The sequence below is a fragment of the Myripristis murdjan genome, chromosome 9 (genome assembly GCF_902150065.1).
Source record: "Myripristis murdjan chromosome 9, fMyrMur1.1, whole genome shotgun sequence".
NCBI lineage: Eukaryota > Metazoa > Chordata > Actinopteri > Holocentriformes > Holocentridae > Myripristis > Myripristis murdjan.
In genome coordinates, this window is record NC_043988.1 from 27,152,972 (window position 1) to 27,170,213 (window position 17,242).

The following is a 17,242-nucleotide window of genomic DNA, read 5'->3' on the forward strand; positions in this document are numbered from 1 at the left end:
CTCTTCCAGTACACCATCAGCGGTAAAAAGGTGGAGGTGGCTGTAAAGCAGGTGATCGCTGGGCGGGACGTGACGCAAAGAGGAGCTTTCTCCAACCCTGATTCACTGGACCTGTACAAGAACATACCAGAGCTGCAAAACTACTAGTGACTATGAACTGCGGAGCTGGAGAGAGGGAACTACCTATCAAAAATTCAGTTCAGTTTTTAATTTAGTCAGCTTTATTGAAACGAGGAGAGACATGCAAAGGGCATGACTCTAATTTTGAGGGGCATCCTCATCATTGTGCAGGGACACCCAAAAAAAAAAAAAAAAAAGAAAGGAAAAAAAAAAGAAAATAGCAACTCCGTAGATCAAAATGATACAACATGAAATATATAATGAATAATGGTTAATATATGTCATCAATCAGACTGGAGACTTTTGAAAGCATAAGGTGCGCCGCTCTACAGCACCGGCCTGCAATCAGGCTTCGAGTAGCATTTTCCAGGCTGCCACAGAAAATAGCGATAGCATGGCAATACTGACGTTGAACTGGATTCAGCCTGCCATTTATGCTTCGAAGCCGCTTAAAAACAACTGGGAGACAAGACCTAGCATTAGCGGTTTGTTTTGGCTTGACAGTCTGGTTACTGAGAGCCAAGAAGGAACCGTGTCTTTCTCTCGTTAACCCTCCCGCTTGAACCCTTGTGTTGCTTCTGAGTGGGTCCAAGACTGAAAATACATGGATGTATACAGATACAGACACATTGCCTCCGCTTTGGCTCATATCACCGTATCATTTTTATGTAATGTGTTTTACTTTATCATGTATATACTAATTTTGGACCTGTAATATTGCAGTAATATTATAATTATGACATTTAAAGACGCCTAAAGTAAACACCCAAAATGGGTCAGGGTTTCTGGTGGGTCTTATTGTGTCTTAGAGTTCTAGTTTATTTAAATGAAGCAAGATCGCACAGTAAAACTAAACTTAATGAATCTAGGCGCCAAGCCGAAAAGGTTTATCCACCCTCTTATTTATGACATACCCTCATCCTAACCCTAATTTAACAATGTGACCTTCGATTTGGCCTCAGTCTGCCCAAGACATCAAGACGTTTTAAGAGATGTAAATACACCTCAAGTGAAGGTTTCGGTACTCGTACTGTCTTAGTCTATTTTGCTTTGAGGAAGAGACATGAATGAGTGTGCACACCTGCCTAAATGTCAGTGCACACTGGTCATTTGTGTCCACTATTTGTGTCCTTCTATGTGCAATATTTAAGCCACCATTTCAGTCAGAAAGGGGTTTTGATGGAGAGCAGCCAAACCCCTCCACATCCACATCCACACACACACACACACACACACACACACACACACACACACACACACACACTAACATTTCGTGTTCAACACAGCTCACTTTAAAGGCAAACCGCAAGTTTTTCAAGGGAACATTTGCCTTAGAAACAGCTTTGCTGATGTACCTGGAGTGATTTCTTGGGGAATATGAGCGCATCTTCTAGTTGGCAACTGTCAACACTCCTGTAAAGTAAAGTTAGTCTGAGAGCAAAAGCTCAAACATTTTCTGAGTTCTAAAAAACTCAGCGTCCTACAGCAAATTTATCTGCGTCCACACGCCGGCAAACTTGTTTTGTTAAACTGGGAGCTGCAGTGGAGCCTCCTGTCCCAGGCTTGTGGGGCACATAGGCTCAAGAGAACATTTGCCTATTTAAATAGCCACTAAAATATATACTGATGGCCCCAATTCTGTGAACATACCACTAGCAATCCTATAAACCAGTTTAGTTACTGAAAGCATATAAGCTTTATTTGACTCCCCTCAATTCCTTGTCTTTTGGCACAAAAAAATGGGCTGTAACTAAACCTTTAAGTGTCACCACCTGTCACCACTGGAAATACCACCGTCACTACAGCCAGCAGTGCAGTGATGTGGCTGACAGTGATCTTGTGAGTCCTTCTTTCAGCCATAAACATGCAGAGCATAAAACTGTTACACTAACTGATCATTATTTTGATCTTATGATGAGAGAATAATCTTATTTTCTCCTCACCCGATAAATTATTGTAAGAAGGATATAGGCTCTATATATTTATTTGTTCACATGAAAAGTATTTATTGCAAAATTACGGATCACAATACTAAATTAACACTCTAGAAATATCTATATATTTTTACTTTTGTCCAGACATTTTGCAGCCCACCCAAAATGATCTCAAGAGCCTTGTGGTGTCTTGACCACCCCAGCTGGACGGTGACATGGCACACAGATGGGTATAACAGGAGTGTGTGTGCTTGAGTGTACTTGTTTATCTAAGTGTGTGCGTGTCGGAGGGGTGTGTAGAAGCCAGTCATTTTGACAGACATCTACTTTAAAAATAAACTTGGCGGTTTTGAAACTCCCTGTAACCCTGTTTTTAAGTGTGAACGCTCCGTCTTGCCAGCCAGCCAAACTTCACAACAGAGAGTTGAGTCGAAGATACCAAAATAGAAAAACGGAGTCGGTTAGAGTCCAGTTCTTTAATGTAAAAGCCCAGCTCAACTAGTAATCTTTTTATCCCCCCCCACCCTCAGTCACTCTAATGTAATAAAGACAGCTTGAAAGGAGCAACACTTCAGGGGGAAAGATGTTTTGCTGGCATCTTGTCAGCTTGCAGAAGGAGAAAGGAGGAGAAGGTGTTGGTGCTACAGATAAGCAAAGACTAAGAGGGGAGGGAGATATAGGATAGACAAATATAAAGCTCGACAGAGTTTGCCCAAATGAAACACACATTAAATGCTGCTAACCAGCTTATAAACATAAATAGCAAGCGCCACGTAGCTCGGATGCATTCCCCGAGAAAGCATGTCTGTCTCTCGCATGAATCATCCCAGTAGCCTCATAACTGCAAATCGCGGGCCAGAAAATGACTTTGTTAATGATTCGATTGTCCACCCTACCTACCGAGGACGTGCAATCAATTCGGAATGTAAATTGGCACGGCGCAGACTGACGATTAACAGCTCATTCTCGGTTATTTTGTGACACATGAAATGCGACTTCACAGGGGAAAACGAGTGTTTCTTCTGTATCGAAGAAAAATAACACGCTTAATTGGCTGAACTGAAAGGCCATTGACCCGCCCCCAGCAGACGAGTCGACTGTGCAGCAAGGCAGAATAGGAAATGCCACTTGGAGCGACTTTAGAGTGGGTTTAACAGCACAGATTACACCTACTTGTGAATGCACGGTGGAAGGGGGATTTTCATTGAGTGCCGGGTTCATGAACACTTCATGTAGGGGCATGTCGAGAAACCCTTTGGCGTTCCCTTACAGTTATAGTGTAAAGAACCTCAAAAAGGTTAATTGAAGCCCTTAAGAGTGTAAAGCGTGCAGCAAACACTCGGTGTGAATTTTCTACACCTCACTTCAGGCTCCGGTGAGCTCGCCATGCGTTCCTTGTTTATCCCTCCACCTTCTAGGTAGGAAACCTTCCCACTCTCCAGTTTTCCAGAACATGTTTTTATTACTAATGCTGCTCAGTGTGTTGTCCTGTTGTGTCCAATCGACCATGCCCCCTATTATTTTCAGATGGGGCCATGTTCACTTAAGTGCAACCCACCCCTCCCTCCAGCCCCCGACGGGAGTCTTGTTATATCTAAATTGGGTCCCAAAGCGACCGTCTGCTGCGAGGCTGCTCGCCACATCAATGAAGAGATTCCTTGCGCTCGCTTTCTGAGTGAACGTCTGGCTGACAGGAACGTACGGGAGGCATGTTTAATCATGAAGTGAAAATGAGGCATGTTACCCGCACTCTGTCATATTTAAATCTCTGGAATGAAAGGAGTCCTCCGTTTAGTCTGTTCAAAAGAGGCAGGATCACCACAGGGATTTCAGGAGAAGAAGGGGTGTTTTATTTATTCGACAGGCCACCGGTACCATGGAGAATTGGCTGAGCAAGCGGGGTCAACCGGTACTGACAGGCAGAGAGGGAAAGAATCATTCTTGATGTTTAGGCACGTTGGATTTAAGCTAGCTCACAGCACCGGGTGGACAGGGTTTCCTTCCAACCAGTATTGGTGCCAAAGTACGAACAACTCCGCCCACCTGCAATGGTTAGCAACATAAATCAAACGCAGCTCGTCACATTCCTGGAAAATTCTTGTCTTCCAATGGTTTGTTTTATTTTATCTTTTTTTTTTTTTTTTTTTTTTTTTTCTCTTTTGTAAGAAGAGACCATCCTCTGGAGGGAAATATGGAAGGTTGAGGGACAAATGGTGAGGTTTTAAATGTTTCCGTTCATCTCTAGTTTAATTTGTGTATATTTTTTAAACATTTTAATCAGTAAAGGTACATTTGTGTTTGTTCTGTTTAATGTTATTTTATTGCTCTTTGGAAAAAAATATGTGTTAATCAGACTGTACAGTGGGGTTTGTGAATAATGTATGGATGGATATAATGTGCTGTCTCTCTAGGGTATGCCTGAAGAGTATGTATGGTCATTATTATTAATAAGACAACCACAGAGAGATGCATATATTATTCAGTTCAGTAGCTGTTTAGTGATCAAAATAAAGTGGCTTTAACAACCGAACCGCTTGGTGTTTCCTTTCTAATTTGATCCGTACTGGAAGAAACACGCTTTGGCTTTTATTTCAGATTCACAGTCAGACCTCGGCAGCAACAGCCCTAGTTGAAATAAATACTTCTTCCCCCTTTCCTGAAACCGTAGTCGCCATGCTTTCAAGTCCCCGTCTGCAAAGGAACTTCAGATTTTTTTTGTGTGGACATTCAATTGAATTTGACACCAAAAGCATCTAAATGGAAAAGAACCTGTTGAGTCTTACGTCGGTGCAGAGTGGCCTGCACTGAGCCAAGCAAATGGGCAAATTGCTCTCATACATTCTCTGACTTTTCCAGCACTGCAGGGGGAAGCAACACTTTTGCATCCAGGGGATTGACAACTGTGACTTTATAAAACATTAAGGTGATGATGTAATGGATAGAAATCTGGCTCGCAACACACGGTTTGAGGATATGCTTCCAAAAAGCTCAGTGTTGTAAAAAATGAAAAAAATATACAAAATCACATGCATTCACACCTGGGTGCTGCGTGATGTGGCTATAATCTTTCACTGTTGCCCACTTATCAGATGCACTTGAGCAGTTTAGGATTTAAAGATCCATTAATAAGTACCTGAGCGACGGTTTAGCAGTTTAAGTTAAGTTTAGGGTTCAAATGTTGGTCATTCAGTGTCTGCCCAACTCTTCCCAGCTTCTCTAACCTCCTTTGCTATTGCACTGATGCATGCATGTGCTACTCATAGATGAGATTACAAGTCTTCTCAAACAAGTTGGAGGAAAAGAGAATTAAATTTGTAAGACTATCTGCATGAGAGAGAAAGCAAAGATATTTGAAATGCACAGTTGTGAACCAAAGGGAACTGTAATAAGAATCTATGGAATCTAAAAAAAAAAAAAAAAACCTGTAATGAACAAATTAATCAGCTCTGTGATAAATACCTTTGCTTTTATTGTGAAACAATGAACATTAGCTTCCTCTCTGTCCTCTCCAGTAATTGAATAATTAAGTAAATGAACCTGAAAAGGTCAAACTAGAATAATCTTTTGGTGTCAGGGTTTAAATGCTAGCTTTCTATCCTCTCGAATGGCAAATTATACAAGTCCCTGGTTGCACTATAAGCTCAAGTAACAATCTGTGAAACTGTGTTGCATGTAGTGAGAGTGTCTCGAGTGTCTCGATATGACTGCTGCAGTGCTGTTCAGGATAAGAGCGTTGGCCATGTTCATGCAAAGAATGTAAAGCAGCATTAAAAATAAAAGGTTAAAAAGGCGAAGACGAGAAAGACAGATGAAAGCACAGCAGACCAAAATGCCAGAGGTTGATGGAGAGATCCTCAGCGTCTGGCCGCCATGATGGATGGGCGCGAGGTATGGAACATTCCTGAGACATGACGAGGGAAATCGATTAAACGTAACCTCTGCAAAGGACAGCAGGGGGGACGGGAAAGCGTTACAGTGTTCGTCTGATGTACAGTTGTTGATGTACAGCTTTTTTTTTTTTTTATTATTAAGGCTGGTATTGATACTTTTGCATTGAAGCTCCTGAACGATATTTTGTGCCAATATTCAGTGTCTCCAACTTTGACAAGTTCTATGTGAAAAAAGAGACCAAAATTACTAGACTTTTCTCTCTCTCTCCCTCTCTCTCTCTCTCTCTCTCTCTCTCTCTCATATACAACACCTACAATTTTATATGGACAAAAATAAATGCCCCCTATCAAACCAAAGAAAACTTCACTTTATAATCTCAGCTTTCATCACATTGCATTTTTAACAGATTTAAAATTAAAAATTAAACTTCTCTTCATTTTAATCAAAATGAAAGTGCAATCTTGTTCAAAGTTACATTCAAAATCAAATGTAGCCACTCTTCATATTAGATTAACAAAACTAATCCATTTTTTGCGATCCTCTTAGACACAACAGCCTGTGGATCACTACAGCTCCTCACTGAAAGCCATGATAATGAAAATTGTAGTTGTGATGGCAGCTCCTTAAGGCAGGGCTAGGTGGGTTTTACTGAAGACTTGCCAAACCTGAAGAGTAGAAAAGTGCAGGAAATTGCATGATTTTGGAGGTGGATGACATCGGCCAATATCGCCACTTTCCATCACACACATACAGCGTAGGCCTCTGCACGATTGTGCCTGCAAAATAATCCGTTTGAATGCTGGAGCAGCTGGGCAGGGACGGTGAATGAAAAATACTCTCTCCTCTCCCTCGGTAACTCCTGCCAGGGTGCTGAGGAACCAGCCACTTAATCTCAAGTTGCTCCAGTGGAGCTACTCAGCGGCCAGTAGCAGAAAGCTGTTTATACTGGGCAGCTGCTGGGTGTGGACGTGCGTGACTGTGTGACTGTGAAGCAGGGCCATGCTGCAGACGAGGATGTTTTCTTAAGCAGCCTTCCATAAATAACAAAAATAAATAAAATAAATTGGAAAAAAAAGAACAGACATACTCACTTGGCCTGTAGACTATTATACAAAATAGTAATTGTACAGTCATGGGAAAGCAAGTTATACTGGATTATGATAAATAGGGGTGTGAATCTGCCATAACAGCGACTCAGTCTGATTCACGATTCACTAGTTCTTCTTTTGAATTAAGAACAATTTTTCTTTTTCACAATAATTCAATTTGATTCTCGTTTTTAAGCCACAACTGGAATCTACAATTCCATTCTATAATATGAGTCCAAATTGTTTATCCATTAAATAAACACGTGCACCAACATAACACAACTGAAATGTGACAAAAAGCACAGCAAAATTACTCACACATTATTTATACAAAAAATAAAACAAAAAATATTATTGAGAAAAAATGTATTTCATATCAAGTCAAGCCAAATGATTTGTTTGGTTTATTCCTTTTAGCAGAACGATGCAGTTGAAATAATACAATATAACAATTACACCCGTAATAATAAGTAGTAATCACCACTGGATTCAAAATCAGACATTTTAACTGTTGCAGCACATTTCCTCTCCGTGCTATCCAAGATAAGAAATAATCTGAGTTTCTCACCGGTTTCCATAATCTCAAGAACATCAGATTAGTGCCACAACAAGATGAGCACTGGATTGTTTTTGTGTCAGGATGAGTGCAGCCGAATTCAAAGCACAGTAGCGTTCCATACTCTGTTAATTTACTGATAAACATAGAACAGCATACATAAAAGCTTAGTATTGATGACTGTAAGGGTAATCAATCCTCTCTGCGCTGGCAGCGGGAAGCACAGGACAGCAGGTCACGGGTCCAACACACAGAGAATGTTAAACATTTAAGGATGCTTATGGAGCTCAGGGAGCGCTAAACAGCAACCGGCAATGATCTTCTGAAAACCTCTCATGTCCAGTTTTTGCGTTTTCGTCTTCTCTTGGCTATTCTAAACATATTATAATAGTAAAGAACCGCTATACTGCACACTTCGAAAAGTACTGCTTCGCTGTGTTCTGTTGTGAAATACATATTTTGATGAAAAACAGTTTTTTCTATTTTTTTATTGTTATGTATATGTTACAGTTGTTACTCTCACATAAATTATAGATTATTATAGGAACACTGTTATTTGTCTGTCCGTCCATCACCAGGTTGATTCAAAAAGTACAGAATAGATTTGAATGAAACTTGGGAAGACCAAAGACACTGTTCACTTTTTGGGCCAATTGGCTTCAAAGGGCGGGGCAATGGGCGGGGCTTATTACAAATTGTGACATGGTTACAAAACAGACATTGTTAAAAAAAAATTCACCTACAATCATGAAATTTGATGAGGTATGTTGGTCATAAGTGAAAGCAGTGCTGATGAGCTTGACCTTCTGATTGGCCAAGAGAGGCATCAAACAAAAGGGGGCGGGGCTTAGCACAAACAGGGCCATACTTTCCTAATGCATCAAAAAGACACGTCTGTGCTGTGCTGAGTGCCTTCTTCTTTACGCTGCTGTTCATTTTTGGAAGTTTTTTTTTTTTTTTTTCTGGATGCACAATTTCTCTCTTCCGCATGTCACAAAAAAAAAAAAAAAAAAAGGCTGTAGTGCAATTTTGGTGAAAATTTCTAGTTTGGCTTTGCTAGATTAGGAAGGGACAAATTGTAATCTTAAAGGAGCATACCAGTGATTTTGTATTTTTTGTATGTTTTTGCTAATGTTCTCCCAAAACAAGCTTTAGAACTCTGATATCATTTTTTCCAAACTTTTAGTCTAGCCACAGAAAATAAACTTATTCTTTTGTCTTCGTTCTTCACACCAGTTTTCTATCACTGTAACAAAGACGGCGTCATTAGTTTTCCTAAAAGCAAAGCAGTTTTGTTTGTTTTGTGCTTTGAGGACTTGAATCAGGACTTGAAATTATGTGGAATTAAACAGTCTCTCTGCCAGAAAACAGTTCCAAGGGAATTGTTTGCTTTACACAACTAATTATCAGTTCTGTGGTTAATGAATGCCAACAACTTTGTAAACTGCAAAAGTAGAACATTATAAGGTAAGCTGTTCGAGTGTATGTTATGAAATCTGTAGTACCCCCACAGGATTTGAAAAACTGCAATTTAAAATGTAGATAAATTGTAGTAAAAGGGCCAAACATAGAGAATCAGTGGTACGGTCCTTTAACTTTACACAAATATGCCTGCAGCACTGTTTATTTCAGCTAATTTCACTGTGTCATGCAAATGTGTGTCATGGAACACTGAGGTGAATTTGTAATCACATGATACTAGTCCTGTGCAAATAGAGCTTAAATTATGGCAGCAGGGTCCCTTAGTCCAGAGTAGGAAAACAGAGCAAGCCTAACGAGTCATTTTTAGGGCATTTCAACAAAAAAAAAAAAAAAAAAAATGCAGGAAGTATTTCCCTGCCACCTGACAACTGTCTGGCAGAGAAAAGTATCAGACTGAACTTTAAAACATCAAGGTGGCCCCGTGAGGGCTCTCAAGCGAGCAGAGTCTGAGGATTCAGACTTCTGGGTGTTTCACAACAATAATTTCCAGCAGTTTGTCTTAAACCGTGTCTGGATGCGATGAGTGGGGGAAGTCATGTAATGTCACTCTCAGTGGTTTTCGTCCCCTGCAAAGCGACATTATCTGTAATAATTGCAGGATGTTTTCCCCAGCGGCAGTCCTCTGTCCGGATATTCCATGTGGATGCATGATCAGTGTTTGATGCAAATTACTAATTTTGTGCAATAATTAAAAATAAACTTCCACTTCAATTTGCTCTATACATTTGCCCTTTGTGTGCGTTGTGTGTCTGTGTAAGTTGAAAACGTTTGCATGTGTCTGACCTACTTCCCAAAATGAAGTGTCTCAGTAATTCAGTAAATCAGTGATTTTGGGGACTAATCTAGCAATAATTTTGCTTATGCTGCGTCACTCTTTTGCATCACCGACATGTAATGTGCAGCGTAAAGATTTACATCCCCTGCTCTCTTGCTCTAGGCTTCACGAGGACTTTTTGGCCGGCTTTAACGTGGTGCAACTGAAATGCAACTTCAGGTGCACGTCGGAAGCTCTTACTTCCACTGTCAAAACTCCTGCATATGACTTGACTGGAGTTGAAGTGCATCAGTTGGAAATATCTGGTAACCATGGCAATCTGTTAAAAAAAAAAAAAAAAAAAAAAAAGGATGGCTGATTTTGTGTTATTTATTTTACCTGATTTTACATTATTACTCAAAGCAAATATTCACGAGTTGCTTTTTATATTGGCAGCAAAATGAAGAGCTTAGACTGCACATCATTGTCGGTTGCGGCTCGTAAATACAGCACTCAAAGTTGGCCCCTCCTCCCTGGCTAAGCCAACTGCCTGCAGCAGGTTTTTGTCCCCTTGGACGGTGATGGAATGACATTTCTGCCCAAAATGTAACGTCGCCTTGCTAGGACAAAATTAAGGCTGGCCGGCACCTACTTGTTCAACAGAAAACAGGTCAACACTGTGTCACTCTTCATCCTTGTGAAAGCCAATTCCAGATTGACTCCCATTGTTCGACGAGCTTTGTCCACTTAGCATTTTTCGTTGCCATATGGGTAGATGGGCTTATTAACTTACAATAAATAAGATGTTTCTGAAGGCTCAGTTGAAGGCTCTGTAATTGCATCAAAGTTTCAGTGTGTTATTCCTCCACTCTAGATGGCTTCAGATTGCTGCTCAAATCCCAGGAGTGCGACATTTTTTTTTTTTTTTAAATTTTGCTGTGTTTTTGTCCTGTCAGAAGGTTAGAAGAATGCAGTTTTGTGTTAAAACATGCTGAATAACCTTTTCTGGCAACCACTGCAAAACTAGTTATTACTTGTGAAGTCTATTTGGTGAGCATTTTGGTGGGTTGGGATTTTTTTCTGACTCCACAAAAATGGCTACACACACACACACACACTCACACACACACACACACACAGGTTGTCTTGAAGATGCACTTCATCTTCGCCCGCTCTGTGTTTGCTAAAACAAATGAGCACATTCACATGGAAACAACACTCTGAGATATCTAAATACCCCTTCTGCATGTCTCTGTCTGCTTTCATCAGACTGACAGAAGGAGAAGTGGAGGGGGGCGACAAGAGAGAGACATAGAAAGAGAGAGAGAGAAGAAAAAGAGAAAAGCAAACAAAATAATCAATTGGATATAGCTAAAGCAAGAGGCGCAAACAGGAAAGAGAGAAGAGCGACAGAGCAAGGGGGAGACGGTAAAGACGGCAAATGAGAGAGAGAGAGGGATGAATCATATTTGAAGTAACAAATATAAGCCAGACGGGCTGAACGCCACGAAGTTTTTGATTTTTCTCCAATTCCACCTGTCAATCTTGTCGTTTATTTGTGGATTTGTTCAGCTGTAGCTGGCTCCCTGCTTTGCAGAGACAAGCTTGGCTTTCTCTCTCACTCACTTACAGTTTCTTTTTCCTTCCCCTTTTTCACCTCTCGCAGCTTGATTTGTGTTCCTCTTTGACTGTACTCGGTGCGTGTGTGTCTGTGTGTTTGGTGAGTTTCCTCTCCAAGTCGAGATCGCTGACTTTCTAAGTGCGTCAGTTTGACTCCCTGAGAAAAAACTCAGGACTGACGACACGCCGCTGGGTGTGTGAAGTGTTTGTGATTACATGTGATCCATGGGATTGGTTCACATGTAGGCAAGGTGGTCATGGACATTTTTTTTTTCCTCTTATTCTCAGGTCACATCTATGAAAAAGTGTGCATGGGAAGCATCAATATTTTTTGCTGCAATGCAGTGGAAGTGAGTGCAAGTCCTTTGACGTCAAAACTTGACGTGATGTGTGCTGTTTGAACACGCCGTTACAATGTTTACATGCTTTGCTGTCTTTGGGCTTGGTAGACCCTTCGCCTTTCCATATTAAAATTAGGAAAATTACAGAATGGCTGGAAATGTGATAATAGTTTTGATTTCTGCTTTATTTGATTATGAAAGTAGAGACAGACAGGAAAGACAGGGGAGAGAGAGGGCATGACATGCAACTAAAGGGCCTGGGGCAAATTCATAGCCAGGCCTTGATACATGGTACGGGCTCTACTGGGTGAGCTACTGGGCACTGGATAGTATTGGGAGCCTTCCACAGTGGCTCTATAGGCTACATGTACTCAAATGTGTATTTAAAACAAGGACAGTGCCTTTACCTCAGTGTCCCCTATGCAAACACAGTTCCTCTGTTGATGGTTTTCTTTAGGTTTTGATTAATTTTCTGCTCTCTAAAGCTGGGGAAGGTCAAAACCTGTCATCTCTCAGCAACAGCATCCTGCATGTCTCTTATCACTTGACCATTTTGCCACCCTGAGCTCCCGAAACATCACTTTAACTGTAGAAGGTGCTTGCCTGCATAAAACATTTCTAACCACGTCTAGAGCTCATTCTATGCATCAAGGTCTTCTGTGTATGAGCAGTGCATTTACACTTGGATTGTTCTGTATTTCTGCTCAGTCCAATTGCTGTCTAAAAACCCACCCTTTTTGTCATGCACACATCTTTCTGCATTTCTCATCTCTCTCGCACACAGCCGCACGTCCGTTCAGCAGCTGTAAACTGTCTGTGTTAACACGCAATCTCCATCTTGTAACTGGCAATGTGGGAGAAAACAGAAGACGAGGGAAGACGTTTATGATGGAGGGAGGAAAGGATGGGGGAGCAGAGTAGAGAAAACAGTGAGTGAATATCAACAAGAAATCAAGAGGAGGATGTCTCTATCCTCTATCCTCTCAGCTAATACACTACATTTGCTGCTACGCTGCTTCCCATGGATGAGTTTCTTTGCTTTTATGCCATAAAGGATATCTGAATTTAAATTTGAATTGAGTTGAGATGAGCAGAGAAAGACCCACAGAAGGTGAGACAGTTGCATAACATTTTAGGCTTTTAGCTGATCCTCTAATCCAGAGTGATTTACGAGTCCAACAGCAGAATAAACTCCGGTTCCCAGATCATCAACATTAAACAGTAAGGAGAGCAAGAATTGGAGCCATCTCCTTGTTAGATGTATACAAGAAGATGGGAAGTGTTAGTTTCAAACCTGCCCCCCAAGACATGATCTTTGTTATGAGTTGGATTTGTTGGGGAATGTCTGTATGTCTATTTAAGAGAGTTACAACGGTCACAATATTGTATGAATCACAGTCTGATGTGTTAGTATGCATTTTGTGTATACCATTGTACTGTTTTCAAGGTTACCTGTGGAGCCAAGAATGAAAAGCTATTCCATCTGTAACAAATCATGGGCATCCAACTAAACAGTGAACACACACACAGACACGTTTATTCATATAGCATGTTTAAAAATCACCAAAGTTGTCTAAAGTCCTTTACAACATTTAAAATAAAAGGCATAAATAACTTGTCATGTATAAGTGTCAATAACGATGTGAAGTAGCGATGCTTCCTTGATGTGATTGGTTGTTTGGGTCACATCGAGTTGGATTGAGATTGAGATTACAGCCCAGGAGAAGTTTGGACAAGACAAGTTTTTTGTTTTTTGTTTTTTTTTTCTCAACACATTTAGTTTGACTCAGAGCCTGTGTGTTTTAAAGTGTTTTGTCAAATTATTAGGAAAGAGTTACAAAATTTGAAAAAGGTAAATTTTCCACTAAACAAGCCAAACTATGTTTTGTAATGTATTTTAATATTTTGCAGCATTTTTGTCAACATGCATAAACAGTGTCAGCTTAACTAACTTCTTACTCAATTTCCCCCCGGGGATCAATAAAGTATTTCTGTTTCTGATTCTGATAACCTTAATATCTATAAACTGCAAAAGAGACCAATCACACAGAGGCCCACGGCAAGCAAAGACAAGGCGCTACATTGTCAAGTTTTAATATTCAACTTAATTTAATAGTAAGATAAGTCTCTTGCAAACATTGGCTAATTGACACAAAAAGTCAGTTAGCTGTTTCCACCCTCCACATCAAGGGAAGCTAAGAAAACTGCCATAATGATCGCAAGGGAAGTTGGCTCGTGTTGTGTTAGCTCATGTTACACCAGAAACAAAAGCTACCCAACATGAGCCAATAGCTTCTTCTGTCATTAACAGAAATAGCACTTCTCAAATAGCAAATGAATGCACATTACTGAAGAGCTCCAAGACAAACACAACTTGTTGTCGCAAGATAATTCCAGATTGGCATTGTCCGCGTCGCGCTTTCATTCATGGACGGCACGTTTGAGCTGGCCAGCATTTCTCATCACAACACATTTACAGTGAGTTAAAACAGTCACTCACTCATGGGCAAAAAACCTCCAGTAAATATACCATCAGTTAGCTGGAGGTACCACGGGGAGACGTTTTTGGCCGAGCTTTTGGTTACGGCTTTTGATAGTTTGTAATTCAGGCCTTAAACTATGGTGTCCCCACCTGCCCAATTAGTGAAACTTCTGAAACACCAGAACGCAGTGCCAAAATGCAAAGTTTTTATCAGAATCAGACCAGTGGTGTCTGAGATCTTACTTTTGATGGACAGATTGAATCCACTGTACCCCGATCCCAGTACAAGGCAGAGTGGGAGATGGATAGGAACAGACAAACAAATCCATAAGAGATACGCAGATGAAATGGATGGAGAGAGAGGGAGAGAGAGAGAGATGGGATAGAAATGGACAGAGGCAAACAGAAATGAACAGGAAGAAAGAGAGAAAGAGGGGGAGACATCAGAGCAAGCCACTGGGACAGAGAAAGAGGAGAGGAATGAGGGCGATGGAAAAAAAAAGTAGCACAGGAGAAGACTGGAGAGTAAACGAGAGAGGTAAGCAGGGAGAGGGAGAAGGCATTGTAAAGGAAAATACTTTGATAATATACTTTTACAAGCTGCCAGTTACTTCTCACAGGAAGCTGAACCACAGCAAAGCTACAGTAACCTCGAGAGAAATATAGTTCGGTTAGCAAAAGTTACTTAGAAAAAGTAGTTCAAAATACTGCAGTGTCACATATTACAAAATTACACGGCAGCACAAATACCAACGTGGAGAAAGGCAATTTTGTTTGGCAAGTAATATTCACATAAGAAAAGTATTGGGGAAAATATTTAACTTATATTTTGCGCAAACCTGAAGTAGAATAAATGAAGAAGTGAATAAATAATACTGTCTATACAGCAAATTGCATGTAAACAATATTAAAGGAGTATGTAATTGTGCCTCAAATGACAAAAAACTACTACAAACTACTATAAAACATTTTCAGCGCAGTTCAACTAAAACCAAGGTACTGCAAAACATGTTTCTAGAAGCCATGTTGTACAAGATCTATACTACTGATTGTACTCCTTGCATTACATGTAGAGAAACCTAAACAGTGACAGAAGGAGGAAGTCGACTGCTGCTGACTGAACATATCAGCAGATGGTAGATACAGTCTGGCCTACTCTGCAGGCCAGTCTCACATGGTAAATACTGTATTGCTTGTATCCAGCTTGGATTCCTTCGCCGCCGCTGTTGACACTCTAAAAATGGAAAAAGAAGAAGAAGAAGAAGAAGGAAAAAAAAGCACTTGACAAGGGTGTGAAGAATAGAGCCTTATCAAACTCAGTGGTAATCCGAGAGACCCTTGTTGTGGTGATGTTCCTGCACTTCCCACCAGAGACCACTTGGCAATCAGGCGGTGCGGTCAGGAAAGTGACATGTTTTTCTTGGATTTTTTTTTTTTTTTGTTGATGAAAATTTTCTGCTCAGCCACAGTGGCCACTGTTGCTTATGGCATCTACCAGTTGTGGTATTTTTTTTTTTCTCCAAAGTGTTGATGCTATACTGGAAATGTAACACGCACTATTTCCTGTGCAGCAGAGCATTTTTCTTGGGAAAGAGGTACCCAGCAAAACAAAAAACACCAAAAATGCATGAATACCCAGCAAAGGAAATAAAATCAAACAGCCCTGAGGCAGAGAAAGTGAGAGTGGTAGTGAGAAGGACAGTTGACGTGGCCTCCAGCAAGGAACTTCACTTCCAGTGCATCCGGTTGAGGTGCTCAGTGGCCAACAATAGAGGACTGTGTGTATGTGTGTGTGTGTGTGTGTGGTGGATGTGTGGATGGCAGTGTGTGTGTTAACTGTCCGTACTAGTTAAGTGCATGGAGAAATTCATGTTGATTTTTCCCACAGCTTGGGTCCATTAGCCTACATTTACATTGATCTGTGGCCTTGACTGCGTATTCACACACACTCACACACACACACACAAGCGTACGCGTATGCACAAGGAGGTACACGGACAAGTGCGTATACACATGTCCAGAAAAGCACACGAACATACAGGAAAGTGTGTGCACACACAGACATGTTCAAGATCTTCCTCTCTTCCTCAGTTTATCAGGGTCACTGGATTACATGGGGATAAAGTGTGTGTCCTTACTATACATCTGCCCATACACACACATCCATACGCACACAAAAATGCACACACTTTGTCAGGGTTGTTGGATTACAGAGGGATAATGCTCAGCTCTGTTATTGACCCACTGACTTAGCGCGCGCACGCACACACACACACACACACACACACACACACAGACACACAAAGCTTGCTTACGCTGCTCACACATAAACACATACCCACAGACAGCTCAGTTTATTTATTCTACACGTGTGCGCTCACACACACATGCACACACGCACACACACACCCACACACACACACACACGCAGAGAGAGTAAACCTGAGCCCAAAAGTAAAGTGTGTTTCTAACAGACAGGAGTTTGAATAAGACAACAGCTATCAGACCCATATTCTATTCTATTCTATTACCATTCAGTCTATTCTGATCTAATTTAATCTAGTCTAGTCTTGTTTGGAACAATCTAGCCTTGTGTATTCTAATCTTGCCCAGTCCAGTCTAATCCGGCCTAATCTAATCTAGCCATATCTAATGTATTCCACTCCAGCCCAGCCGACTCTAATCTAGTTTATTCTGGTCTAGTGCAGTCTAATCTTGTTCAGAGTAATCTTATCCAGTGTATTCGGCTTTACTGTAGTCTCGTCATATCAAGTTCATTCTAGTCTAGTCCAGTCCGGTCTAGTCTAGTTAAATCTAGTCTAGTGGATCTCAGTCAAGTCCAGCCTAGTCCATTCTCGTCTAGTTTATTCTCATTTTGTCTAGTCTGTTCTAGTCTAGTCTGGCCTATATCTGTCCTTTCCTCCCCTGATCTGTCTCATTCTGTTGTCTGCTCCTCTGGCCCATGCTCCACTCG

General features: G+C 40.9%; 1 protein-coding gene across 1 annotated transcript in view; it reads left to right on the top strand.

Annotated features, from left to right (window-relative positions):
* Window positions 1-4,584, top strand: part of aacs (acetoacetyl-CoA synthetase) — a 55,526-nt gene extending 50,942 nt beyond the window's left edge. Inside the window, exon 18 of the mRNA XM_030060092.1 lies at window positions 10-4,584. Coding sequence (XP_029915952.1) covers window positions 10-147 — 138 coding nt within the window. The 3' untranslated portion in view covers window positions 148-4,584. The remainder of the gene's footprint in view (window positions 1-9) is intronic.
* Window positions 4,585-17,242: the final 12,658 nt, after the last annotated feature.